The sequence below is a fragment of the Saimiri boliviensis genome, chromosome 13, assembly GCF_048565385.1.
Source record: "Saimiri boliviensis isolate mSaiBol1 chromosome 13, mSaiBol1.pri, whole genome shotgun sequence".
Lineage (NCBI taxonomy): Eukaryota > Metazoa > Chordata > Mammalia > Primates > Cebidae > Saimiri > Saimiri boliviensis.
This window is the reverse complement of record NC_133461.1, coordinates 65,505,787-65,530,381: the sequence shown is the minus strand read 5'-3', so window position 1 is coordinate 65,530,381 and position 24,595 is coordinate 65,505,787. Positions and strand designations below refer to the sequence as shown.

General features: G+C 43.2%; 1 protein-coding gene across 10 annotated transcripts in view; it reads right to left on the bottom strand.

Annotated features, from left to right (window-relative positions):
* Positions 1–24,595, bottom strand: part of MTCL1 (microtubule crosslinking factor 1) — a 135,260-nt gene that overhangs the window by 10,856 nt on the left and 99,809 nt on the right. For 9 of the 10 annotated variants that reach the window (XM_010335570.3, XM_010335568.3, XM_074383766.1 and 6 more), the window contains 6 exons: positions 24,301–24,531; positions 22,484–22,681; positions 13,828–13,995; positions 7,692–7,946; positions 2,387–2,683; positions 394–425 (listed from right to left, as the gene is read on the bottom strand). In XM_010335570.3, the coding sequence (XP_010333872.3) occupies positions 394–425; positions 2,387–2,683; positions 7,692–7,946; positions 13,828–13,995; positions 22,484–22,681; positions 24,301–24,531 (1,181 nt within the window). The remainder of the gene's footprint in view (positions 1–393; positions 426–2,386; positions 2,684–7,691; positions 7,947–13,827; positions 13,996–22,483; positions 22,682–24,300; positions 24,532–24,595) is intronic. The other variant, XM_039463783.2, reaches the window with a different exon arrangement.

The following is a 24,595-nucleotide window of genomic DNA, read 5'->3' as shown; positions in this document are numbered from 1 at the left end:
TTCTCTTAGTGGAGCTTTTAAATACACAATGGATAAAACATCTCACAGCATACAAGAGAGAGTTTTTCCAGACTTTAAATGAGAAAGGTGAGGTTTCCATGGACCTTTCAAAAACCGCTAAACACAAGCATTCCTTTGTATACCTAGCACAACTACAATTGGAAAGTCCTTACCATAAAACTAATACACACATAACACAGCATGTCTAGTTTCTTTGTTTTTGATAATCAAAAATACCATGTTTATCAAATGAATAATAAAGCAGCCACTTAATTCAGAAATGGCTTAAGTATTTTGAAGAGAGTGGTAAAATAGACCGCATTGACAAAACAGAATTTTTAGACCAAGACATTTTTATTTCAGTAATCTATTATTTTCATCAATCTTACTTACCTTTGCAGATTTCCCTTGTGATTTTCTTCTTCCTATAAAGAAGAAATAACTTCGTCTGAATCGGTTAATTTTGGTTGCCTAGAAGCCCTGAATGTACTTAAGTGATTTGTTTGCTCTCCACCCCGAGGAAAACACCATTTAGAATGTGCACTGAGGCCAAGCTCTGGTTAGGAGTGCTACTGCCCTGAGGCCTTTGAAGTACAATAATCAAAGCAGAGTCCACAATGTGATGAGGGGTTGTAGCTTCTGCTGCAGTCCAGGGAGGAGCCCACATGAGAACAACTGGCTATAAACTCTGTCATGGAGGAAGTGGCTCTTCTGTGCTTCCTCAAAGGACCTCACAGACTAATGAATTTCAAAGCTGGCTCTTGTAACAACTTAAGTGTGAGAGTGACAGCGAGAGAGAGAGAGAGAGAGAGAGAGAGAGAGAGAGAGAGAAAGAGAGAGAGAGAGAGAGAGTATGCATGTGTCTGTGTTACGTTAAAGAGGAAGATGGAAGGTGACAGAGTAGTTAGGAGACTGATGTCCCTTGGTCCAAATCTTGCTGTAGAAGTTGGCGTGACGTCCTTAGGCTTGGGCACTTGGTTGGTTTTAAATATTCCCTTTTAGAATCAGAGGCAAAGCTACACAGCACCTTCCCCTTAAGAAGAACGATAGCTGTGTTTCTAGAATGACGTAAACACAAGGTTGTCTACTGAGAAAACACTCTTGTGCTGACGTGGTTTTGAAGCAGCAAGCCTTTGACTAACAGTCATGGAAACATATTTTTCAGGACAGTAAATAGCAAGGGGTACACTTCCCCCCAGTGAGCACGCCCCTTGTCTCTGCCACGCAGGTTCCAGTGGGCTGGAACCCTGCCACAGGCTCCTGACCCTACCCCGCGTTACTTCTGCCATGTAATTGGACTGTACGAGATTGCCAATGGATCAGACAGGGTGGGACTGTGGTGATATCCTATCAACCTGATACATTGCTGAGGATAAGGCATTTGACCTTACTGACGTGAGTAAAATATAATTTCCCCGTATTTCAACAACACTATTTGATATGAACTCTTCTAAGTCTTAAGTGTTTAGGAGACCAAATGATAGGTGAAGCAACTTGAATTACTTGTAAGTAATGATTCTTAGAATCAACTTTCAAAACAAGGTTTTAAAAATATTAAAACCAGAAAAACATAACTAACGCCGTGCCATAGAAATGTCTACAGCTTAGCTCACCCATTTGCTGGTCTAATTTCTGTAAGGTTTCTAAGCATTGGACTTTTTTTCCCTTTGCCCAGAATTTGTTTGGTTATTAGTTTTCTACAGTCAGAGACTGTACTATTTCAAGAAAAGCTGAGGCTGATGTAGCTCATATCTGTAATCCCAGCACTTTGGGAAGCCAAGGCAGACAGATCACTTGAGTCCAGGAGTTCAAGACTAGCTTGGACAACATAGAGAGACCCTGTCTTTACTTAAAAAAAAAAAACAGACAAACAAACAAATAGCCAGGCATGGTAGTGCATGCCTGTGGGCCCAGCTACTCAGGAGGCTGACAGGGAAGGATCAATGGAGCCTGGGAGGTCAAGGCTGCCCTGAGCCATGATCGGCCACTACATTCTACCCCAGGCAAGAGAGAGAGAGACCCCCATTTCCCCACCCAAAAAAAGGAAAAGAAAAGTTGAGCATATACACTTCCTAGAATTATTTACTTCCTCTTGTGTGTTCTATTGGACATACTTACTTGTGAGACCTTCCTTTTAAATAGGACTCTAGTCCAGTTTTTCTAAACCCGAAACAAAGGGGCAAAGTCAAAGTGACAGCAGAGCATGCTAATTTAGGGTCCAACAAAACCCTTAGTGTTGTGAAGATTTCATTTTTACTCCGTTCGGAGATTGCTGTATGCCAAAGTGCTGGAGCTTGCCAGGAAAGGAATTTGACATGCCTCTTAGGTTTCATGACAGCTCCTTCATTCTGCAGTAATTAACTAGGGTGGACAAAACCTGGCTGACCTCAGGGAGGTGGTTCCTGAACTCCCTCTCAGGCCTGTGGGCTGGTGGCTCCTCTGGCTCATCATCCAGGGACAAGGCATCCAGGTAGAGGTTCTCACTGGCTGAGCACCTGTCCGACTCCTTCAGCTTGGACAGCGGCCGGTCTTCAAATGGAACCGAGTCGGCGTCTGCGCAAGGCCACATGGACACAGGACGGGGCATGCGGAGGCTTCCCTGGTGGGGAAAGGGGCGAACGCTGCCGTCTTTTTGATCACAGAGGAAACTGCCAGCTCTCCGGGGACTGTTCTCTTTCTGCAACTTGGGAGTTTAAAAAACAAAAATGATTAGCCTCGCTTTTCTGATGGTCTCCCTAAAACCATTGTTCTTCCGCAATTTGGAATTACACATAGGTCAATTTGAAAAACTCTGTGAGAAGCAAATGTTCTTAAAGTTTCTGACCTTAATTTCAAAATGTACCACAACATTACAGATGCTTTACAAAACCCACAATTTTATCGGGACTAGAAAATCTGCATTAACCACACACAAGTATGGCAAACTCTTTCTGACACCAATATATGTGTTATTGTACGTAACTTTGAATGTTGTGCTCATGGGAAATTCTACATTTATTACTAGTTTTTAATCTAATACCATTAAAGAACATGTTTAAAACTCTCTTTGAAACTACCTTCAGAACCCAAGACACACTCAGTGGAATACTACCAGTGATAGCAAACTTCTGAGAGTGAACCTGATTTTCCTAACTAGCTCCAGGGCATGTGGGACAGGTCCTATAAATAACTCAAGTGAGCAAACTTGAGTTTGTAACCGTTTGGTGTTACAAACTGAAATGGCTTAACCATTTGGTGTCAAACATAACATACTTTGAGAGGATAAAAACTTAGCTATAAAGGCAGTATGAACAAAACAAAACAAAAGCCACATTACTTTACAGTCATACTTTTTTGCCTGACTTGGTTGAACTCAAGAAGCAGTAGTGGGCAAGCACTCCAGAAGTGAGGAGACCTGAGTTGGAACCATTAACGTGTGGCTTGCTAGTTCAGAGGCAGGTGCAAAGTTCCCGACTCCCCTGAGCTTGGTTTCCTTATTTGTAAGGTGGGTTGTGCACGTGGGCTCACAGGAGTCGTGCTGTCTGGTGGGGGCCCAGTCCACGTAATGGCATTAGGCCTTTCTGGGCCCTTTTGCAGCACTAGATGAAGATCTTGTGGAGGTGGTTCAGGAAGGAAGCCCACGTGAAATCACAAGGAACTGCTGAGGCAGGCAGACAAATGGCTGGCAGGGTGCACGGCCTCCCTCCCCAGAGGAGCCCTCACCAGCTTCCACTCCACTCTCCTGAGCCCGCCTCATTGCTTCCCTTTCTAAAACAGGCACAGAAAGCACAACTGAGACCCAAAGCTATTTTTACCTATGAATCTTTAGTGGGGCCTTTATTGGATGACAAGCTCACACTACCGGATTGACTGCGATTTTGAATAAGTAAATATCTGAATGATAAAAGTGACATTTGGATTTGACCTGAAGGAGTAGCCAAATAAAGATTTAAAGTCCTCAAGCACTGAGATGGTGCCAGAAATTCTAAAACTGCCTTGAATGCAGATCAATTCGTTTTTTGTTTTTTTTTTTTTAAAGAATCACAACAAACTGCATCTCTGTGTCCTGATTTGAGCATTCATCCACAAGTTGCATGTAAATATGGTTTCTGTAAAGTCAGGAAGAAAGCCATATGAGAGAGTAAAGACAAAAGGATGTTTGCTCATTGTTAGTAATTTCTAAGGTGGCGGAACAGAGATTTATCTTTATCTTTGGGAAAGATGGAGACTGAAGCAGCCAAGGCTTACATATTAGCATCTGAGGCAGTTCATTGGCAAATCAGGGAACCAGCAAAACCCCAAAACTCCACATTTTAGCTCTGCCCCTCTGCTCTCTTCTCCTCCTCTCTGATGATGACACAGTTCTTTGCAGTTTTCTTAAAGATGCTAACTGCCTTCTTTAAAAAAAAAAAAAAAAAAAAAAAAAAAAAAAAAAAAGAGGAAGGCTTTTTATATGTTCATTTAAGGCATGTCGGCATAATTTAGTTTCAACACATGATCATCCCTAAGCTATTTTGGGCAAGAAATTAAAATGCAAGAATCCCATTTGAAGCTGCAAATGTGCACTGAGGTGTGAGTGAGGGGGGAAAAGAATGACTCAAGAGGAGAGCTATGAACAAGCACCTTCTAACTCAGTCAAGTGGGATTTCAAAAATAAACCCAGGCAGCCAGGAGCAACTTGTACTCAAGCTGCTAAGTGTTAGGTTTCCTAAAAATGAACTGCAGTGGTTGTGGCTGGAGATATCTGCTGCTAAGATGCCTCTGGGGTGCTGAAATAGAACAGGTCCTTAGAAGGGTAGGGTTTCCTATAGCAGTCATTTCAGCCAGCATCAGCACCTACTTGCAATTTTGCAGTAGAACAACTTTTAATGCAAGTAGAAAATTTTAAATATTTTTATTTTAATATAGGAAACAATAAACCCTCAAGATGTCACCTTACCCAGACTGGCAGAAAGAAAAAAGGTCACTCTGTAAACAGGTTTTAAAAGAATGGCAGCTGATTTAAGAAAGTTACTGGAAGGAAAATGAATGGATGACAGTTTTTAGCTTGGTAAGTACAGCAAATCTAACAGCAAGTCCTACATCATCTGCATATTAACTGGGAACTCTACCATTCTAAGGAGAAATGTAGTGTGACTTCATAGAAGTCTCCTGCCCCCACCCTGCAATCAAACTTGGATTGAGACAAGAGACACTGATAAGTTAGATAAAATGTATTATATGACCTTAGCCACATTCCCACATCACATAACATGCCTCATGTGGTGCAGAAATTATGTAGGAATTTAATGACACCAGACAAGTATGAAGCATGTGTTCTCAAAGTGGAAAATGGATTTAGTGTTACTTCTTTCACCGTCTGTATTAGGTTATCAGAGTCAAGGTTATATTATATGGCTACCAAGTAGTCAAATGTTGAGAGTATACATTGTGAAGAATGTTCAGTTACATTTCTCATTCATCTATGGAATACGTAGCTAAAAGTTAAATGAACGAGCAACCCAATAACTGATAAATGAACAAATTCTATATACACCCATACACACTTGAACCCATTCCCTCTTTTCAGGAAGTTTAGATAATGCCTATAATTGCTTTACCTCATTTTCAGGATGGGGCACTAAGATTTAAAAATTTTTTTTAAAAAATGTTGAATATTTTGGGGGAAAGGCCATATTTATTTTTGAAAGCCACAGTTGCATGTCTGAGGCATCAGTTCATTTGTAACCAATCCTTTTCTAAAAACAGCAGTGAAATCATTGTACAAAATCTGTGGGATCCATCACACAGATTTCAGGAACAGCTGCATGCCCGAAACTCACGTGTTTCAGATCCATGATGCTCAAAGACGTCCATCTCGAGGACTGCGTTCTGAGGCTGCCAGTTTGGCAGAACAATTTCAATACTGGTAACTTGGAATTAGAGGTCAGCTCCTGACCACTACCACCTTTCCAAAATGTAGTCTCAAAACGAGGCCGTGGCTCATCTTTAAGTCACTGACTTTTTGAAAGCTGAGTATCACCATGTTTTACCAATTTTTCCTTTATTAGAAATTCTTCATTCCCAAAAGTAAAAATTAAAAATGTAAAAGATTTGCTTAATTTATATACAAGGTATGACTTTCTAAACAAATGAAGCCTGTGAAAAGTCCAACAAGCCACCATGGCTGACAGGCAAAGGGCACCCTAAAGGAGCCATGGCAGGGTTCATGATGGCCTCACTGGGGTACAGGAGGAACGTAACAAGTGCGTGGCCCTAGAGCGCAGGCCAAGAATGAAGCTCCCTGGCAGCAAGTTGCTGTAGTTACTTGACACTGGTCAACTAAAGTTGGATATAACAAATTAGTGGCCATTTTAAAAGAATATATGCCACTTCTATCCCTAAAATTTCCACCTAGCAATAGAGCACAGACACAGAGATTTCATACGGGAGACTCTTCACAAGTGCTGCATGTCCAAGCCAAAAAGGAAATGGCCACATTCCTCCTGATAGGATTTGGGCAAGACTGAAATGGAGCTGTACCAAAGATTAGTAAGGCGACTCATTTGTGTGAGTGGTCAAACCTAGAAAGAGTCTCAGCTTTTCTATCTGCAGTGTACTTCCCTCTTTTTATTTTTTTAGGGACGGGGCCTCACTCTGCCACCCAGGCTGGAATGCAGTGGTGATCATAGCTCACCTACAGTGTATTTTATTCTTCTCAGTGGTTTCCAAGCCAAAGGCTCTTGGTGTCTTTTACCATTTAGTTCATTCTGCCTCCCTGCCTATGCAACATATGCATATACTCACCTTTGTCATTATACCTGCATAACACAGGCACCATCTCTGTGGGTAATAAAGCACATTTCTCAAAAGGCTCTGGGGTACTTAAAATAGAGTAATGAGGTTATTTTTCCTGAGCTCAATTTCTTACTGATTAATACATTTCCTTGAGACCTCATAAATTTATAAGTGTGACTGGCTGAAATAAACAAAATGTATACTATGTAAAAATCCAGCCAGGAAAGAATTCCAAATCTTCATCAATTTAATTTGTGTATCACTCAGGAACTACTGCAACTATGCAAACCATTCTAAGTTTGATGCAATGCAGACAATGGTTATGTTGGCAGAAAAATGACTACCCCTACTCCTTCCCAAATTCATCTGAGTTTCTAAATTGTTTGTTTAGCTTAAGATGATGAGCTACCAGCTACCTCTCTTGACTACGGTCCGTCTAATCACAGCTCAGCAGTATCCACAGCAGGCACACTCACCAGCAAACAGCCTGACTTCCAACTGAATTCAGCAATTTCTTTTCTAATAACAATTCTATTCAAGTTGAAGCAGTCACTGTGACCACATCTTTAGTGGCAAACTTAAAAGTTATAGTTTGCTTTCAGCAGAAATCACTGAATAAGACCTGAAATAACCTCTTTCTAGTGTTGTCTTTAAATTCCTTTAAAAAGTTATCTCCCACCTCCCACAATCCCCAGCCACCCTGCTCAGCCACCACCACATGTACACATAGGAAAGTTACCTATAAACTGTGTCATGGAGAGATATAAAACTAGGTCTCCAGCACAAGCAATTCTAGTATTTCTCTCTCTTCCTTTGGAAGCCCATGCATCCTGATGCTATAAGGACCAGAAAGCAGCCTAGTGCTTTGGCTTTCTGGCTCCACTGAGTACTTTGCACTCTGTGCCTATGCTCCAGGGCCTGGGGTGCCTCCTTACCTCCTCTATCCTCCACAAGAGTTCCTTTTTCTGCCGCTCCCACTCTTGCCGATCTCTGTCCAGGCGGTCAAGAAGTTCCACCTTTTCCCGGTTCCAGTTCTTCTCGCTGTGATGGATCTGCCAGCGCAGGTCCATGACCAGGCTGTGACTGTCAGCCAGGAGCTGCTGGTGCACCTCTCTCTCCTTCTTCAAGGCCCCCTTGCTCTCAGTGGAGGAGCCTAGTTCTCCCAACTTGTTCTCAGTCTTCTCTTCCAGCTGTCAAGGAGAAAAGACAGGAATTTCCGCTGTGACAAGTCTTGCATTCAAGGTTGAAGTCTCAGCACATTTACAAGTGATCCCTGGAAACATGTTTAAACCAAGCTTTGACCAATCCTCAGTATAAATAAATTTTATTTTTAAAGTCCTAGTGAATAGCATTTAACACAGATAGCCACACAGAACGTTAAACAGTGAGTAAACTGAGCTTCCCATGGCCAGTTTCCCTGCTCCACTTTCCTAGTCTAAGTCACCACCATCTCTTGCCTGTACTTCTGTGTTAACTCCTTGAGGTCAGGTACCATGTCCATCCCTGTATCCTTAGCTCCTATATGGAACCTAGGGATGGGACAGTGACGGAAGCCAATAGTTTTCAACAAATATTTGTCAAATACCCAGGAGGTTAAATATCAAAACCAAATAAGATCCTACATCTTACATATTCGAACTTATGAAAACCAATGAGAAAACCTTAAAGACAAAGAAAAATGACACACATCATAGAGGCACAAAGACGAGAATTCACGGAGATTTCTCATCAGAAACTTTGCAAGTCAGAAGATGACAGAGTGGCATCTAAAGTGCTGCAACAAAAAAGATCTCAACCTAAATAGAATTCTGTACCTAGAAACGGTATCTTCCAAAAATGGAGGAAAACACTTTTCAAACAATGAAAACTGGAAAAAAAAAAAAAAAAAAAAAAGAAAGAAAAAAAACAACAAAAAAAATTGCCAACAGACCTGCACTTCAGGAAATGAAAAAGGAAGTTCTTTAGACAGAAGGAATATACCAACAGGCACATTGATCTATACAGAAATGAACACTGGAAATGACATATATGTAAAGATAAAACTTATTATTTCCATTTTAATTGCTTTTTTCATATTTGATTATCTAAAGCAAAAATTGTTACAATGTGCTGTGTGTTTATGGACTATGCAGAAGTAAACTATGACAGCAGTAGCACAGAGAATGGCAAGGAACTGAGAATATACTGCTGTAATTGCCTCAGACAGCATGAGGAGTAGTCTTACACGATTTCAGGGTAGACTCTGATTAATTAAATACGTATATTATAAGCCCTAGGGCAAACGCTACAACTGCACAACAGCCTGCTGTTCACTGCCTTGCTTTTACCCTCATAAGCAATCTTTTATATTTTATTAAGTGCACAATTCTAACAAACTGTATACTTTTTAAAGAAAGGCCTTTCACATAGATTGCCTCATTTGGTCTTTATTGCAGTCCTGTAAGTACAGGTATCCTCATTCCCAGTTTATTTGTGAAGAAATGGCAGCTCGGTGCTTTAAGGACTTGCATAAGGGATGTGGTAAGTCAGTAACCATTATTCGTATGTAGAGTTCAATTCACTTTCTTAAAATAAGTTACTTAAAGACCCACTAAAATAATTAATAGTTGATTACCCATGTCTAAACAGATTCTTTCAACTTTTATGAGATCATATTTTTTTAAAAAAAGATTAATGACTGAAATCAGCCAGTATTATTATATTTAGAAAGATGTCTGTATCAATGCTGTAGTTTAGATGTTTGTCTCCCAAACTTCAAGTGGAAATGTGATCCTCAATGTAGGTGGGGCCTAGTGGGAGGTGTCTGGGTCATGGGGGTGGACTCTTCATGAATAGATTCATGCCTTGGGCCAGGGAGTGAGTAAGTCTCCCTCTACTATTTCCTTAAGAGCTGGTTGTTTAAAAGAGCCTGGCACCTCCGCCCACCTGCACTTCCTTTCTTGCCACGTGATCTGCACACATCACCGCTCCCCTTTGCCTTTCGCTGTGAGTGGAAGCGGCCTGGCCCTTTCCAGCAGCAGATGTTGGCACTATGCTTCTCGTGCAGTTTGCAGAACTGTGAGCCAAAAAAACCCTTATTTTTAAATAAATTACCCAGCCTCAGGTATTCCTTTATAGCAACAGTAACGGACTAAGACAATCAGGTTGCTGATGGTGTGCTCAGTTGAACAGAAAGTTCTTGCCCACAAGGGACTCAGTGGGCGAGAGCTAATACTGAATCTCACCTCTGGAATAAAGGCAAACCCTTCATGAAGTGGGGAGAACACAGTTTTGTCCCTGAATCTCAGTGGAACTCAGGCCTTCTTGGAGACGAAACAGAGGTGACTAGGGAAGGGAAAGGTCTGAGGAAGCAGATGACAGCCACGGATGCAGGTCAGGGGTGATGCTTCTTGATCAATCATTTATAAAATGTAAATCTGGGGAAAATAGAACTCTTTTTAAGTAGAAAGAATGCAGAAACAAAAGAGGGGAGAAACCTCCAGTGTTAACCAGGAGACTACCAGAAAAGCACCAGGCACCACAAAATCCCAGTTCATAACAGCTGCCAGAAGTCCACATAACCCAGAGTGACAGGCCGCTGAGCCCCATATAGGTACATCTGCCCACCTGTAGATGCTTCCAGCCACCAACGCATCCTCTCTGTAGAATCTCCTCACGCAGCATACCCCTTCCCGGGCCCCACCTCACCTCTGCTAGCCTGCTTTGTCAAGGCACATTCCTTCTGCCCACAAGCTCCTCAGTGTCCACACTTCTCAGGCCTCTTGTGGCCAGGGTCTACGCTTAGAGCCCAGTCCCCCCACCTACGTAGGGACCTCGTGTCGACAGCCCTCCACTGTCAGGTCTCGCTGGAGCAGACTCCCCGTGACCCTGCGGCTCCTGTCAGTGCACTGTCTGTGCTCTTTCTTTTCCCTCCACCGCCAAACTCACTTCTTTCCCTCAGTACAGCGCACAGTGCTTCTGCCCCACATCCCGACGGCAAGTGTTCTTGTCAAGTTTTCCAGTGACCTCCTCACTGCCAAGTTCAACAAAACTTTTTATCCCTCATCTGTCCTGTCCTCTTCAAAGCATCTGACACTTCTGAACTCCACTTGGAACGCCATGGTGTCCCTCCCTTTGGCTTCTGAGACAGCATTTGCTCTGGATTTTCACAAATTTATCTGGCTGCTCCTTTGCAATCTCTTCTCTCTCTACAAACTTTTTGAAAATGAATATTTTGGTTCCTTCTATGAGCTCCTCTCATTCTGTGCACAGTCCTGGGGAGTCCTCCATGGCCCTGCCTCCCACCTCCTTATTCATGCTCAGGTATATACGCCTTCTGCCCAGCCCTTTTTAAGTCCCAGTGCCTGTAATGACACACACCTCAAATCCAACTTGTTCCCTTTCCATCCCAACTGGTTCTCTCTCTACGTTCTTGTCTTGGTGATGGCCCACTGCCCAGGCACCCACACTGGACACCTGAGAGCCATGCGAGGTGCTTGTTGCTCCAATGTCTCATGAACCGGCCGCCAGGACCGGTCGCTCACTGCTTGCTCTGTTTTCAGGTGTGTGCCTTCCACTCCTTCTCTACTGCTGCTGCTTTATTTCAGAGTCACCCCTCTCACCTCCAGTCTCTGCAACTCAGGGTTCCTCAACCCGGGTGGCAGCCTGGTGAAGCCACAATTCCCCTTCTCAATGTTAATTCTGGGATATCTACAACAATTGTCATGGGAAATGGAAAGATGTGTGATTACTTTTTATTCTTTCATTCCTTTTTATTCTTTCATTTCCTTTCAAAAGATCTGTGATTTCTGTTGGGCTTGTTGCCTATTTATAACTGAAAGACATGCTAAATTTTAGTGGAAAGTTAGTGACCATAAAGACGCATCTCTTTCCTATTCTAGTTCGGCAATTCCCTGATTTCAGTCTACAGACCATTAACCCCAGGTTAATCCATTCAATTGCAATGGTTGCTAATCCATTCTCTATCTTCAAGGCAGAATAATCTTTTGAAAAAGGGAATCTAAACTTTCACAATAAAATCAGGATTAAAGCATCAATTCCTTAAATACTTTTCTTTCCTCTCCTACTTCAGCTTCTTAAATGAGCCATGCTTCTTTCTTCTTGATACTCTCTTTTTGCCTGAAAGTTCCTTTCTCTCCTTTTCCAGATGCCAGTTCTTATCCATCCTTTGAGATTTTTCTCAACGGGACTTTCACAGCCTTCTCTGAATTCTCAAGCCAAGGTATGTGCCTTGCATGCTTCTGTCCCGAGAGTCCTATGTGCAAGCCTGGTGGGGCACTTTCCATGCTGCTATAAATAACAGCACTTGTCTGGGTCCCCCCACTGCCCTGAGAACCCCTTCAAGGAACATCTGATTTGTTGCTGGATCTTCAACGTTTAGAACAAGGTCTGACTTAGGAGTCTGCTGAAAGAATCATGGACTTGGGAAGTGTCGTCAACATGGGCTCTAATGAAAGAAGGTATTAACTTGTAGCAGAATTAAACTGTTTTGTATTTAAGTAGAAGAGGATAAATATGGGATTATTACAAATAGATTAGCATCATCCCATATTCATTGCTTCCTGGGCTGCAAATGTATAAGAAACTTCCTAAATGATTTGGACAGAGATAAACTCTTTACCTATTACCAGCTGGCTTTTGGGTTTGAAGTTCGAGCTTTATTTTTTGGTATTTAGGGACTCTCCCTGAAGGTTTATTTGTAGCAAACCTGTGGGTGGATACTACGTTCCTATAAAACAAAGATGAAATATTTTGAAACTGGCTTGCATCAAAGATTAGACCTCCCTTCTTTAGCTACAGTTTGGGCTTTGAAAACATTTAGCTCCCCCGATAAACATATTTTTTAAATAGGTTTAAAGGCAGCTCATTAGAGAATGTCCTAGGTCGTTTCTCCTCCGCTGCTGACGCTGCCGGTTGGGGACTAAGATAAATGGAACATCTAGGTCAAATCCCCTGCAGGCATCAGGGAGGGGCCACAACCAGGCCAGCTGCTCCCTCACTTGATGCCCAAGCCTGGAAAGCTGTGCCCATGCCCCAGCCCCTGCCCCGCCCAGGGCTGTCAGCCCACCACCACTGCTTGCTGGGGCCAGGCGGAAGTGAAGGGGGACTTGTGGGTACCAGGAGAGATGGATTTTCTGTTTGTTTGTTTGTTTTGACACATCAAGCCATTTTCACCTTTTATCAAGACTGTGTGACAGGGGTCTCCTTTCCAGGCAATTTTTTCCTTTCATGACCAGGCCAATTCCTATAAAATTTTACTTACTTTATGGTTTGCCTCAAAATAGAGCCTAGGAAATAGATTACCAAGGATATACGGATCTTCCCTCCCTCCTCATGATCAAGGGATTGGAAGAAACCTTGAGAGACACTCTCAGCAGCAGATGCTGTGTAGGAAGTCACATGACTTTCAATGGTTTCCAAGGAAGAAACCCTTAGGAAAGGATGCTTCTTGTCATGTCTGATCTTAGTTCCTATGGCTGCGGTATAAGGCCTCAGAGGGGACCTCCCTCTGTGGTGTGTGGTAGAGGCAGGGAACGTGGGCTCTCTTCCTGCCCTAGTGCTAAAGGGCTCTGTGATCTGAGATGAGCTGTTTCTTCTGGGCCTCAGTTTCCTTTGGTATAAATAAGGAGATTAAAATTGATTAGAATTCTTGGGCATGCAGCGGAAGGTCTCCAAGTTCTTTTTGATATTTTGAAAAATCTCACTGAGAGGATGCATTTACCTTTTTCAGAGACAACTAAACCACAATCTCCTTTTGCTTTGCTCCTGCCTAGAGTTATGTCAGTTCAGTGTGATGACAGTTTCAGCCTGGCCATCCTCTGATGGAGCTATATGGGAGAATCCATGCTGCTCTGAAACTGCTGCGTGGTGGAGGCCGTCCTGCACACTTGGGAGAGGGAACATCGGGAAAATGGGGCCTCTGCACTTCAAGAGGAGACGTAAGTGCCACTCCTCTCATTTTTCCTGTACAAGGAGCCCATAGTTCTGAATCTCTCTGTGCCCCCGACACCCCACATATCGTGGACAGTAGAGACACATGGTCAGGATGGAGAAAGACCCGGAGGGTGGTACCTGTTCCAGGCGGCACTTGAGCATGGCCCACTCCACGTCCCAGGCTGCCTTGTCGTTGGCATATTGCTGCTGCAGCCGCAGTCGGGCACGCTCGTCCTCCCGCAGCTCCGCGCGGAAGTCCTCAAGCAAGGCCTTGAAGGCACTGAACAGTTGCTGGTTTTCCACCACCTGTGGGAACACTAAGTCAGGCTCCACCACCTCCTTTAAGCATAGTTTTTAGGTCCGAAGAGGAGAGGATCTGGCTATCAAGGTATTGTGGGGGCTGTTTCCCAGGTGCTGTTGGCAGTGGGTACAGGGTGGGTGGGGGGTCTGCAGTTAGTTGGGGAGCCAGGGGTCCCTGTTGCTGCCATCGGTCTCCTGGGCCTGAGACTGGGGGCCTGTTTGATCAGGACGAAGGTGGAAGGAAGGCTGTCCTGGCGACCTGGCAGCTATGTTCGGAGGCTGGAACCTGGGCTGGGGCTGTGGGAACCTGCTGCAGAGGTGCTCTGGGCTCCAAGGAGACTGCAGGAGGCCACAGGGAACCCTGAGGCCAGGGCTGCCAGTCACTGTGTGACTTTAGATGTCTAGAACACAGAGTTGGGCTGACAACACTGTCATGAGGGTGCAGATATGGCAAGACCTCTCCACACACCTACATAGATGCTGTCACTCTAATGCTAGCTGTCGGACTAGAGGAGAATTAATAAAGGTCAGCGACTCCTATGAACACAGGGTGATCAGACTCTGACTCGCAGTTACTAAAAGGTCATAGATATGACACACATGGCCATTGTGGGTGGGTGGATTTAATTATTAAATATTTTGATGTTTAATAATTAAAGCCAAAGGTGAAATGCGTAACCTGTTCATGAAGGCTTTATTGTGGTCTCTTGAGGTGGAACTGCCAGCCCCCACTTTTCTGCCCCTCGGAAAGGGACAAGCCAGACCCACCCTCACATTTCCAGTATTTGGCACAATCTTTGGCTCATGTCAAGCATCCAAATGTGTCTGGTAAACGAAGAGTGGATTTTTATTACTAATATGCTTATGCCTAACTTAAAATAGCGTCTATGTTCTAAAACCTGCCCAGCCCTTTGAAGTCAAATTTTAAAGCCATGATTTCTATCTTAGTACATTTCAGCAAGGGCATTATATCAGAAAGGTTTGGCCAAATGAATGAAACATGCTGAATCAATTATGGTACCTTGATAATAAAAGTGTTGTGAACCCGTCTCTTCCAATCAGCACTGAAAGTACATCACAAGCTCTCAGGGTGGTCTCAGGGCATTCTTTTTTTTTTTTTTTTTTTTTTTTTGGTGTATTTATGAAGCAGGAGTTATAAAAGATCTCTAAGTCCCACTGGATGTAGATAAGCTCTACTATGGAAAAACAGAGCCTCACCCTCTCAGAATTCCTCATCCCCCAAACCTGATAAATCTCTCCTGCCTGGGTCAGCAAGTACACTGGGGACCCCTCCTTCAGGTTCTGCACACACTGGCCTCACTCTGCAGTCATGCTTTTAAAACCATCTACTTGATCCACTAAACATATACAAAAATGATTCAACATGTATGGGAAGGATTTAAGACACTTTGGATGTATGTTTGTATTCAAATAAAATTGCACAGCCACAAAAAAGAATGAAATCATGGCTTTTGCAGCAATATGGATGCAGCTGGAGGCCATTATCCTAAGCAAATTAACACAGGAACATAAAACCAAATACCGCATGTTCTCACTTATATGTGGGAACCAAACATTGGGTATACTTGGACACAGAGGTGGGAACAACAGACACCGGGGATTCCAAAAGGGGATGGGGAAGAGGGGCAACGGTTGAAAAACTACCTACTGGGTACTATGTTCACTGCTTAGGTGACGGGAATCATTAGAAGCCCACGCCTCAGCATCATGCAATATACCCACATAATAAACTTGCACATGTACCCCCTGAACCTAAAATTATATACACACACACACACGTTTTTTAAATAAAGTTATGTTAAAAAAGAGAAATTTTTTAATACGAGCAGATTTATTATGGAGATTTCCATAGTTGTCCCCAGCATTTAATTAAGTAGTTATAATATTAACACAGTGGAGTATTTTTTTTTTTTTTTTGAGACAAGGTCTTGTTCTGTCACCCAGGCTAGAATGCAGTGGCATGATCACGGCTCACTGTAGTCTCAACCTCCTAGGCTTAAGCAGTCCTCCCACCTCAGCCTCTCAAGCAGCTGGGACGATAGGCGTGTGCCGCCATGTCCAGCTAATTTTTATATTTTTTGTAGAGACAAGGTTTTATCATGTTGCCCAGGCTGGTCTCAAACTCTGGCCTCAAGTGATCCACCTGCCTCAGCCTCAGAAAATGTTGGGATTATAGGCATGAGCCACTGTGCCCAGCTACGATGGAGTAGAAAGGCCTGTCTGTTCGTATTTACTGCTCTTTGATTTTTCTCACAGGGTACAATTTTCACTTTTGGGACAAAAGGCATTAAGAGTACAATTCAGTCAACATTTGAAGAACTCAGTAGATAGGGAACCATCTATGAGTCTTACACATTCTTACCAACCATCTGAATAGAAATGAATTACTACTATACTCAAAGAGATGCTCGCCATATATGTGAAGCTGTAACAAACACAGAACAGTTTTTTAAACTCCACATCAAAAGTACCTAAAAATTAGCTGGGCATTGTGGCTTTTGCCTGTAGTCCCAAATACTCAGGAGGCTGAAATGAGAGGATTGCTTGAGCCCAGCAGTTCAAGCTTATGGTGAGCTATGATCACAGTACTACAATCCAGTCTAGGTGACAGAGCAAAACCTTGTTTCAAAAGAAAAAAAAAAAAAATCTAAAAATGATATAAGTGCAGTTGAGTGATAAGAGGTATCACAACAATCTTTTCAGAAATACACGTCTTCATATAGAATTTGTTTGCTGATTAATCACATATATTTTATGGGAGATTTAAGAGTTTCATCTTTGGGTTTTAAATTAAAAATCACTGCTTTTTGAGTCAAGAGTATTTCAAGCAGAAAATAATGTTAACAATTTTGATCCAGTCTTTGGAGTAGTCATTTGATTTTCACTGAAGAGAAAGCAGAAAACCATATAATATATTCCTGTATGTAATCAATACTTTTCTATGAATGCCAGGTTACATTTGGTATCAGCCTATGCTGTTCTTAGCCCATACACCACACAACATTAGAATCAGAATCTTACAGTCCTCTTGCAAATTGCTAACTTGGTTTCTCTGGAAGAAAGTACTTTTTGGCTTTAACAGATATTGAATTCAATAAAATTCAAGCCTTAATGATTTGTGCACATTTGTGTCAGAGTAATCAAAGTAGTGCTCTAGTAAACCAGGATAATATAAATCATCATGGAATGAGCCCAGAATTGCTTTGGAGCGAAGGCAGCCAAAGGGAGCAAGAGAGCCCAGCTCAGTGCTATTGGTACCTGTCATCATCATTTCCCAAGAGCAGCATGTGGCACAGCAGGAAACCAGGCCAGCTCCTGCCATTAGTGCACAACAGCAAAAGTGGATGTCCGTGTCAACATTTCTGAAGACTCAGAATGAGCCAGATGGGCATTATTTTCCTAATGACTTTCACACACATGCAAAAAAACAGTGACAATCATTACTAATAGTGTAGGTTTTCCTATGGCCAGGGATATACTAAATTATTCACCAACATGACCTTGTTTATATGTCACATCAATCTTGAGTACATACGCTATGTTCCCCATTTTACAGAGGAGGAACTATGGCTTGGAGTGGCTGAGAGCCAAGGTCCCACTGTCAAGGAAGTGAGCTCCCAGTCCACGTCATCCCGTTCCAAGGCCAACAAACCACGCCAGGAATATTCAAATTCTGACATTATACCCTGCCAAGTCTTCTTCTTTTTTTCAACTTTACCTTGCAGAAGGCATCCAAACCCCAGGAAGCTAATTCCATTTCCCATATCAAGGGAAATAATTGTAGTGAGTCATCCTGAGAGAATATCTAAAAGTTAACTTCTCTTATTTTTTTCCCCTGGTGGTACCCCTTGCTGGGCTACCTTTTGGGTAAAAAGATGACCCAAATCGAGAATCAAATTAAGACTCTGGTCCATTTAGACATCTTTATGATGCAAGTCTTCTTGGACATGGGGCTTTCTGAATCTTTTGTGCTGGGGCCTAGCCATGCAAACTTTTAGCTTGTACATTTGTTGAATGTAGGTCAGTTTCAACTAAAAAATCTGGCTTTTCAGAGATCAGCTGGCTGATTTTCTAGCAAAGCTGCAGGATAAAAAGCCTCCAGTGATTTCCCTCTCCTCTGCCTAGCGGCATTACAGCCTCGCCTAGCTCAGCTCTCTTGAGTGAGACTTACAATGTGCTATAATATGTCAAACTTTTTAACAGGTTCAGAATTGGTCTTCGGTCCATCAGACTGCTATCCAAGTCTACTATCTATCCAAGTCTCATATTCAAGTATTATTTTCTACTAATAAGTATTATTAGTAGAAAATGAATGGAAGTTTGTAGGTGAGGTAATGTATCAAGGTCTTTGTGACGCAATGCCAGCTATTATTCAAAATTGTTCTTGCCTAAGATTTCTAAGATTTCATCAGGTGAAATCACAGCTCCACCAAAGAGCTAAACCTCTACCAACTACTTTGCTTGCATCAGAGCCAGTAACTTTGGAGACAGGCTTAATCGAAAGCTGGAACAGACATATTGACCTGCTGCTATGGGTTAACCCACAAAACACCAGTTACAAAATAGAGGCAATGGTATCCAATCCTGTTTGTTTAGGCCTCTTGACAGAGGCAAGGGAATTCCAGAATGATGCAGTAGCTGCCCAGACCTCAACAAGGCACATGTAGCTCTTATTCGAGACCTCACTCAGCAATCAACAGGCAACTCCTCCACCAGCAGTCGTCCCTCAAATTCTTTACTGCGAGCTTAGCCAGAATTGATACATTCATACAACCAGCAACACTTTTATAAACGAGCCATTTGTCGTTCTTGTCAATGTAACCTTCATTGTTACATCCAGATAGGTTCTTTTCTAAAAACCATTATCTCCTACAGACAAAAGAATGGGCCACTGAAGACAGACCCTGAAAATATAATCTATTAGTATCATGGGAATTAGAGTCATTTACACAGTCCTCTGTCCCCTGGCCAAGAGTCTGCCTGCTGATCCTGTCCAGGAGGGCTCTGGGCTGTGGTCTCCATAATTGTCACTGAGCGTTTCCCAAGAATGAATGTGGGTCCGCGAAAGAATAAATAAGGCCCATACACACAGTTATCAGCCCAAAGGCTTAGGAAACCAGGGCAAATCTGGTGAAAGTCAGGAGGCCATTAGGGAAGAAACTTACTTGTGAGGTTCCAAGCTTCGTTATGCACTTGGGAGGCCTGTGCAGCTGTGGTCAGCTCTGGGAGGTAGGACCAGGCAGGGAGAGGCCTTTTTCCAAGCACCCATCTGTACGTGTGAATTTTTACTTCGCATAGGTGCTCCTTTCAGAGTGACAGAACAACTGCCACCACAGAGCAAAGACAAAACGCTGCACGATCCTAAGCTCTGGTCTGGTTCCTTTTACAGAAAGAAGAGCGTGCCTCCTAAGGGAGGCCTCCCAGTTGCAGGATAAACTGAAGCATGAACCGCGGTATGACATACACAATTGAAATGTAAATGCCATCTAGGCTCAAGAGAACTGTCTTATTAAAAAAAAAAAAAAAATAGGCAGTTCACAGTTCTGATGTGAGTCCTCCTCTGGCAAGGGTGTTCTTTCTGGAAGTTTCTGTATGTTGGGCAAAGCAAAGGCGGGCAGCCTGCATGGCCAGAAAGGAAGACTGCTGGGGTCTGTGAGAGCCACGGCCCCAGAGGCCCCGGAAACCAAGGGCTGTGTCTGCAGGAGAAAGGCTGACTCCCTTGAAGGTCCTAATGCAGCATATGAGCCAGACAAGGAGCAGAGGTCCAGGGAAGTGGAGTCTCCTCAGTCCTGAGGCTGGACTGAGTGAGTCTCCTCAGTGACTGTAGCAGGTGAAGACTTAAATATGAAATATAATTCCTTCAGCTCTTCCTATACATTTTATATTAGGTTCTACATACTTTATTATTATTTTTTTTTACATAGTCGTTTTATTAAATGATAAAGAGAATTAGGTCACATCCCTGAATGAAAAAGTAACTTCTTTTTAAGTTAATCCAAGTAGGGAAAACGAGCTGTTGGCGCCCCAGGATCATCATTCCTGCACCATTAATCACCTTGTGTGAAGAAGCTGGATTCCAGGAATTACTAATCAGTATGAAATGCATAAACAGCCTAGGAATGCTGGCCTCAAATGCTTAACACAGTGGCTAGAGTCCTGGAGCTCAAGAACTATACGATTTGCTCTTGGGTGTGCACAGCCTCCGCTCTTCCGGATGGCTGGGGAAACTGAAAGCACTCAGTGGCTCTAGAGCAACCAGGTCATGACCGTGAGCTCATGTAGCTGAAGACTGGGAAATAGGGAACATCTATGGAGCCAAATGTTTGCCAACCTGATGATGTGTTATGAGCCATCCCAAGGTTGATGAGTATATGCATGTTTTTAAAAAACCTCTGTGGACATGATAAATGTTGCCGTCTACTTGAGTTCAGTTGTGAGAATGTTCCATATGTCACAAAGCAAAGACAGAGGCCTGAGAAATACTGTAACTGAGAATCTGTCCTTCGGAAAGCGGTTTGGCCAGGTTTCCCATGCTACTCATCACCTTGCGAGGTATTCAGTGTTGCTGGAACAGCCTGGCTCTGTGCAGCTCTGTGAGACACGTGCCCTGGCTCTTACATCCCAGCTGCCTGGCTAATACTCATGCCAGTCAGAGAGAGGCAAATCCTCTAACTGGGAATGTTCCCCCCAGAGAACCAGCTGTCGTTACAGTAGAGCTCATTGATCTTCTGTCCTGGGACAGACAGAGTGTTGTGCACGCAGTGTTCCTTTCACTACTGTGGACACCAGCCCACTCGGCACACCTGATTCTGAGTGTCTGGACTCCACCCCGCCACCCCTCCACACACTTCTACCACACGCAGGCCACAGTGGAAGCTCATCTCTACTTTCATGGATAATCACTAAAAACTAGTGTTGGAAGTAGACGGCAAAGGGAAATGACATTAAAATATGCTGAATGTGAGGTTCCAGCTGAGTGACTTCACATTATTTTCCACCCTGAGAGTAATGACTGTTGTTTAGAAAACCAGATGTGTGAGGTTTTCTCCTTGTCCAGAGCATCTGCATTCATGCGTGGGAAACACGTTTTCTTAGATGAAGAAGGTTTCTGGTGAAGTGGCAACAGTGGCCATTAGTGGCAATATTATGTGAGGTAAGCACAGATGATTTATGGGACTGAATGATAACATTTCTTTTAAAAAGTAAAATTAGTAGATTTTAAAGCATTATTTGCAAAGTAGTATTTTCCTTTCTAACTAGATTATTGCTGGAAAACTCATTCCGTGACCTAAATTCTCCCCATGGACACTGGTAGAATGGCGTACTTTCTAATGGCTGTGAGTAAAAGTTCCTTTGAAAGGATCATCTCCTTCTTGAGTCATGTTATTCAGGGAGAATGAAGGGTGGACCGGTGTACATAGCCAACAGCTGTTTAGGTGTGAAAATCCGATTGTATAGAGAGGGAGCAGGGGGAGCCCAAATTTCCCTCAGCCTGCACTCAGAAGCTCGCCGCCTGTCTTCATCTGGATCCGAGCCAGCACTCTGGTGACAGCCTGCTCCCATGAGATGCAGCGGCTCCGGGCCCTGGGAGCCTGGGCCAGGGAGGAGCAGCAGCTGCAGTGTCCAGCGCGGAGGGAGTGTCCCAGAGTGTCTAGGGCTGAGAGGAGGTTGGAGCCACACCCAGATGACTGCTGTGCCCCATGTCCACCTGGCCCTGCACCCTCAGCCCAGAACGCAGGCCTCCTAGGCCAGGGGTGTCCAGCTTCACTCTAGGAGCCCCCTGAGAAGGGTTATTACTATTAGTAAATAATCAAGTAGGGTTAGAGGGTCCTGCTCAGGAGCTCCTTACTCCAAATCCTCCACCACTGCCATTTTGTATAAAAATGCAAGCAGTTTGGATGTTATCAGTAGTATCTTTGGCTTTATTAAGTAGATTCTATTTCTGTGGTCTATGGCAACAATAACAGCTACTTAATAACACTGAAGTCTCACCTCTATACATACTTTAAATTTTTCAAAGTGTCATCAAATACTTTTATTTGGGGGCACACTACGTTTCAAGTGGGACAAAGAGAACTTGAAATATTTTGTCCATGTTGGGGGATTTTTTAAAAACTTGTCCTTTTCTCCTTATATATTATGCTGCCAAATGAATGATGTTGTCAGTGACAGAGCCTCTCAGGTATATTCACTGGCCCCAGCAGAGACACACACCATTGATCTGCCCTTACTACTGTCCTTATTTATATGAGTAACTCAAATGAAAGAGTGGGCTGACATTAAAATGAAAGGCTTGATGAGGTGATTTCTAGCAAAAACCCAGCATCACAAATGACAACAAGTGGCTATAGTCAGGCAGAGGAATTTTCTGCTACCTGAAGGCCAACAGTTGAAACAAAATGACACAAATGTGGCTTAGGAGTCTCCTCTCTCTGGTGTGGGCAGGGCAGTGGGCTTGGATGGAGGCACCCACCTGCTTGTGGGGCTGTCCCCTGTCTGCAGTCTGCAGTCGCAAGCTGTGGTCTCCAATCTGCAGCCGGGAGTGTTGGGGGTGCTCCCCCACCGGAAAGCCACAGCCTCGGTCACTGTCGTCGCGGTCTGGGCCATCCACCTGGTGACCCGCCTGGACTCCAAGCTCTCCGAGCCTGGGGAGGGTCTCTGGATGCTCACCCTGAAACAGGCAGGAGGTGACAATCACAGCTGTGGCCAAATCCTTTGCTGTACAGCCTGATTTTCATTGTTTAAAGATAATGATCCCCTTTATGGATTATCAAGGCCTGTATTTCTCAGTCATTACCCCTCAAACTGCTCATTTTGGCCATTTCACTCATTGGTACTTGCTGCATTTAAATAGCACAGGGTAGGTGCTCAACTTATTAGAAGATGTTAAAGAGAAATTTTCATTCTACTACTTATAAATTAGTATTGCTTATAGCTATGGTTTTTAAGTTAAAGAAGGAGGAACTCCAGAGTACTGATTAATAGGAAACTTTACAACGATTTCTAGGTATTGCTTAATAATGATTTTCTATGTCATGGATAGTTGGAAGCTGTCGGAATTTGTTTTTGAAGACTTTCTTCACCCTGAAGAAAGAGATCACTGTATTTTCCCATTCTGAGGATGAGAACTTAAATTTACATACACTGTTCCCCAGAGTGAAAAGCAGACAAAAGGTCTTTGGGAACTAAAAAGAAACCAACAATTCACAATGCCTCGAAGCAGCTGGCCAAGGAGCCAGGCTCGTGGATGTGCAGAATACACAGAACACCAGTGGCTCCAGCCCCAAGTGTGCCAGGAAGCAAGCCCTGGAAGGAGTCTGCAGCACAAACGGTCACTCTGACTTAATCAATACAAAAGCAATCAGAAGGCAAAGATCTCTGTTCTGTCGCTATTATAAACCTGGGAGGTATAACAGGAAGAACATATACAAATTTTAGAGGTGGCAAAGTGACTCATCTGAAGCTTAGAAAAGATCCTTTTAAAACCGTGTGGGCAGGACAGGCTTTCACATCTAGGAACAAAACTTGAATAAAAGAAGAGCAAATGTTTTAGAAACCAGCGTTTACAAACCAGCTTGAATGAGATGGTGCAGGACCTCAGGTGACAACCTCAATGAATTTATAAATGAGCAGCAAAGGAGATGGGAGTGAAACTTTGCTACAGCATGGAGTTACAGACCAGAACACTCCTAAAACTAGGTACGAGCATAGCACAGAATTCATGGTTTCATACATAACTGAACAAGCTGCTACATTTCCATTTCTTGGACCAAAATTGACAAAATAATTTAAAATAATAATGACTTCACCACAATGCAAAATATTAATGTGGCAAAACTGCACTTGTATTCCATGAACATGTACAAATGAAAAAGAGAGTAGACATTGGGTAGGCAAGCAAAGCACCTGCCTCTGCCCGTCCCTCACTTATGAACATCACACAGGTTTCGTGGGGAAGTCTGTGGTTTTCCTCATTTAGTTCCTGCACTATTCTAAGTTAAGTTTATGCCTAGCATACCTGCTCTTGCTACTGTAATGTTACTTCTGTTATATTTGCTTGTATATAGGCAAGTTATTGATATTTCAGTCACCTATGTTCAATTTTCTCTTATCTATGTGTCTGTATGAATTACTCTAAACCTTTTTTTGGTAGCAATATTAGATGTTAATCAAACACTGAAAGATAAAATAATAGAACATGACTGTGTGTAGGGTGGGTGAGGAGACAGCAGTGTCTGGGGGTCAAGAACAAAACAGATGCAAACAAAAGGAACTCTAAAGCAGAGTTACCTCAGTGAACTCCTCTCCTTCCTCCTCCATCTGCTTTCCTTGCCGCCAGTGTTTCAGCAGCCACCTGAGTTTGACGTAGAAGAGGAAAATGTTCTGCTTCAAGGACCGGAGCTCCTGCTGCATCAGATTCTTCTCATCACTCCAGGTTCGCTCATGGAGGGTGTTTTGCAAAGCCAGGCTGTGCATTTCCAGTTCTTTCCATCTCAAGGCATAGAGGTGCTCCTCCTCCATCTTAAATGGAACAAAAGAGATAGTATGACGAGTGGCTAATCCAAATCACCACCCAAACCAAACC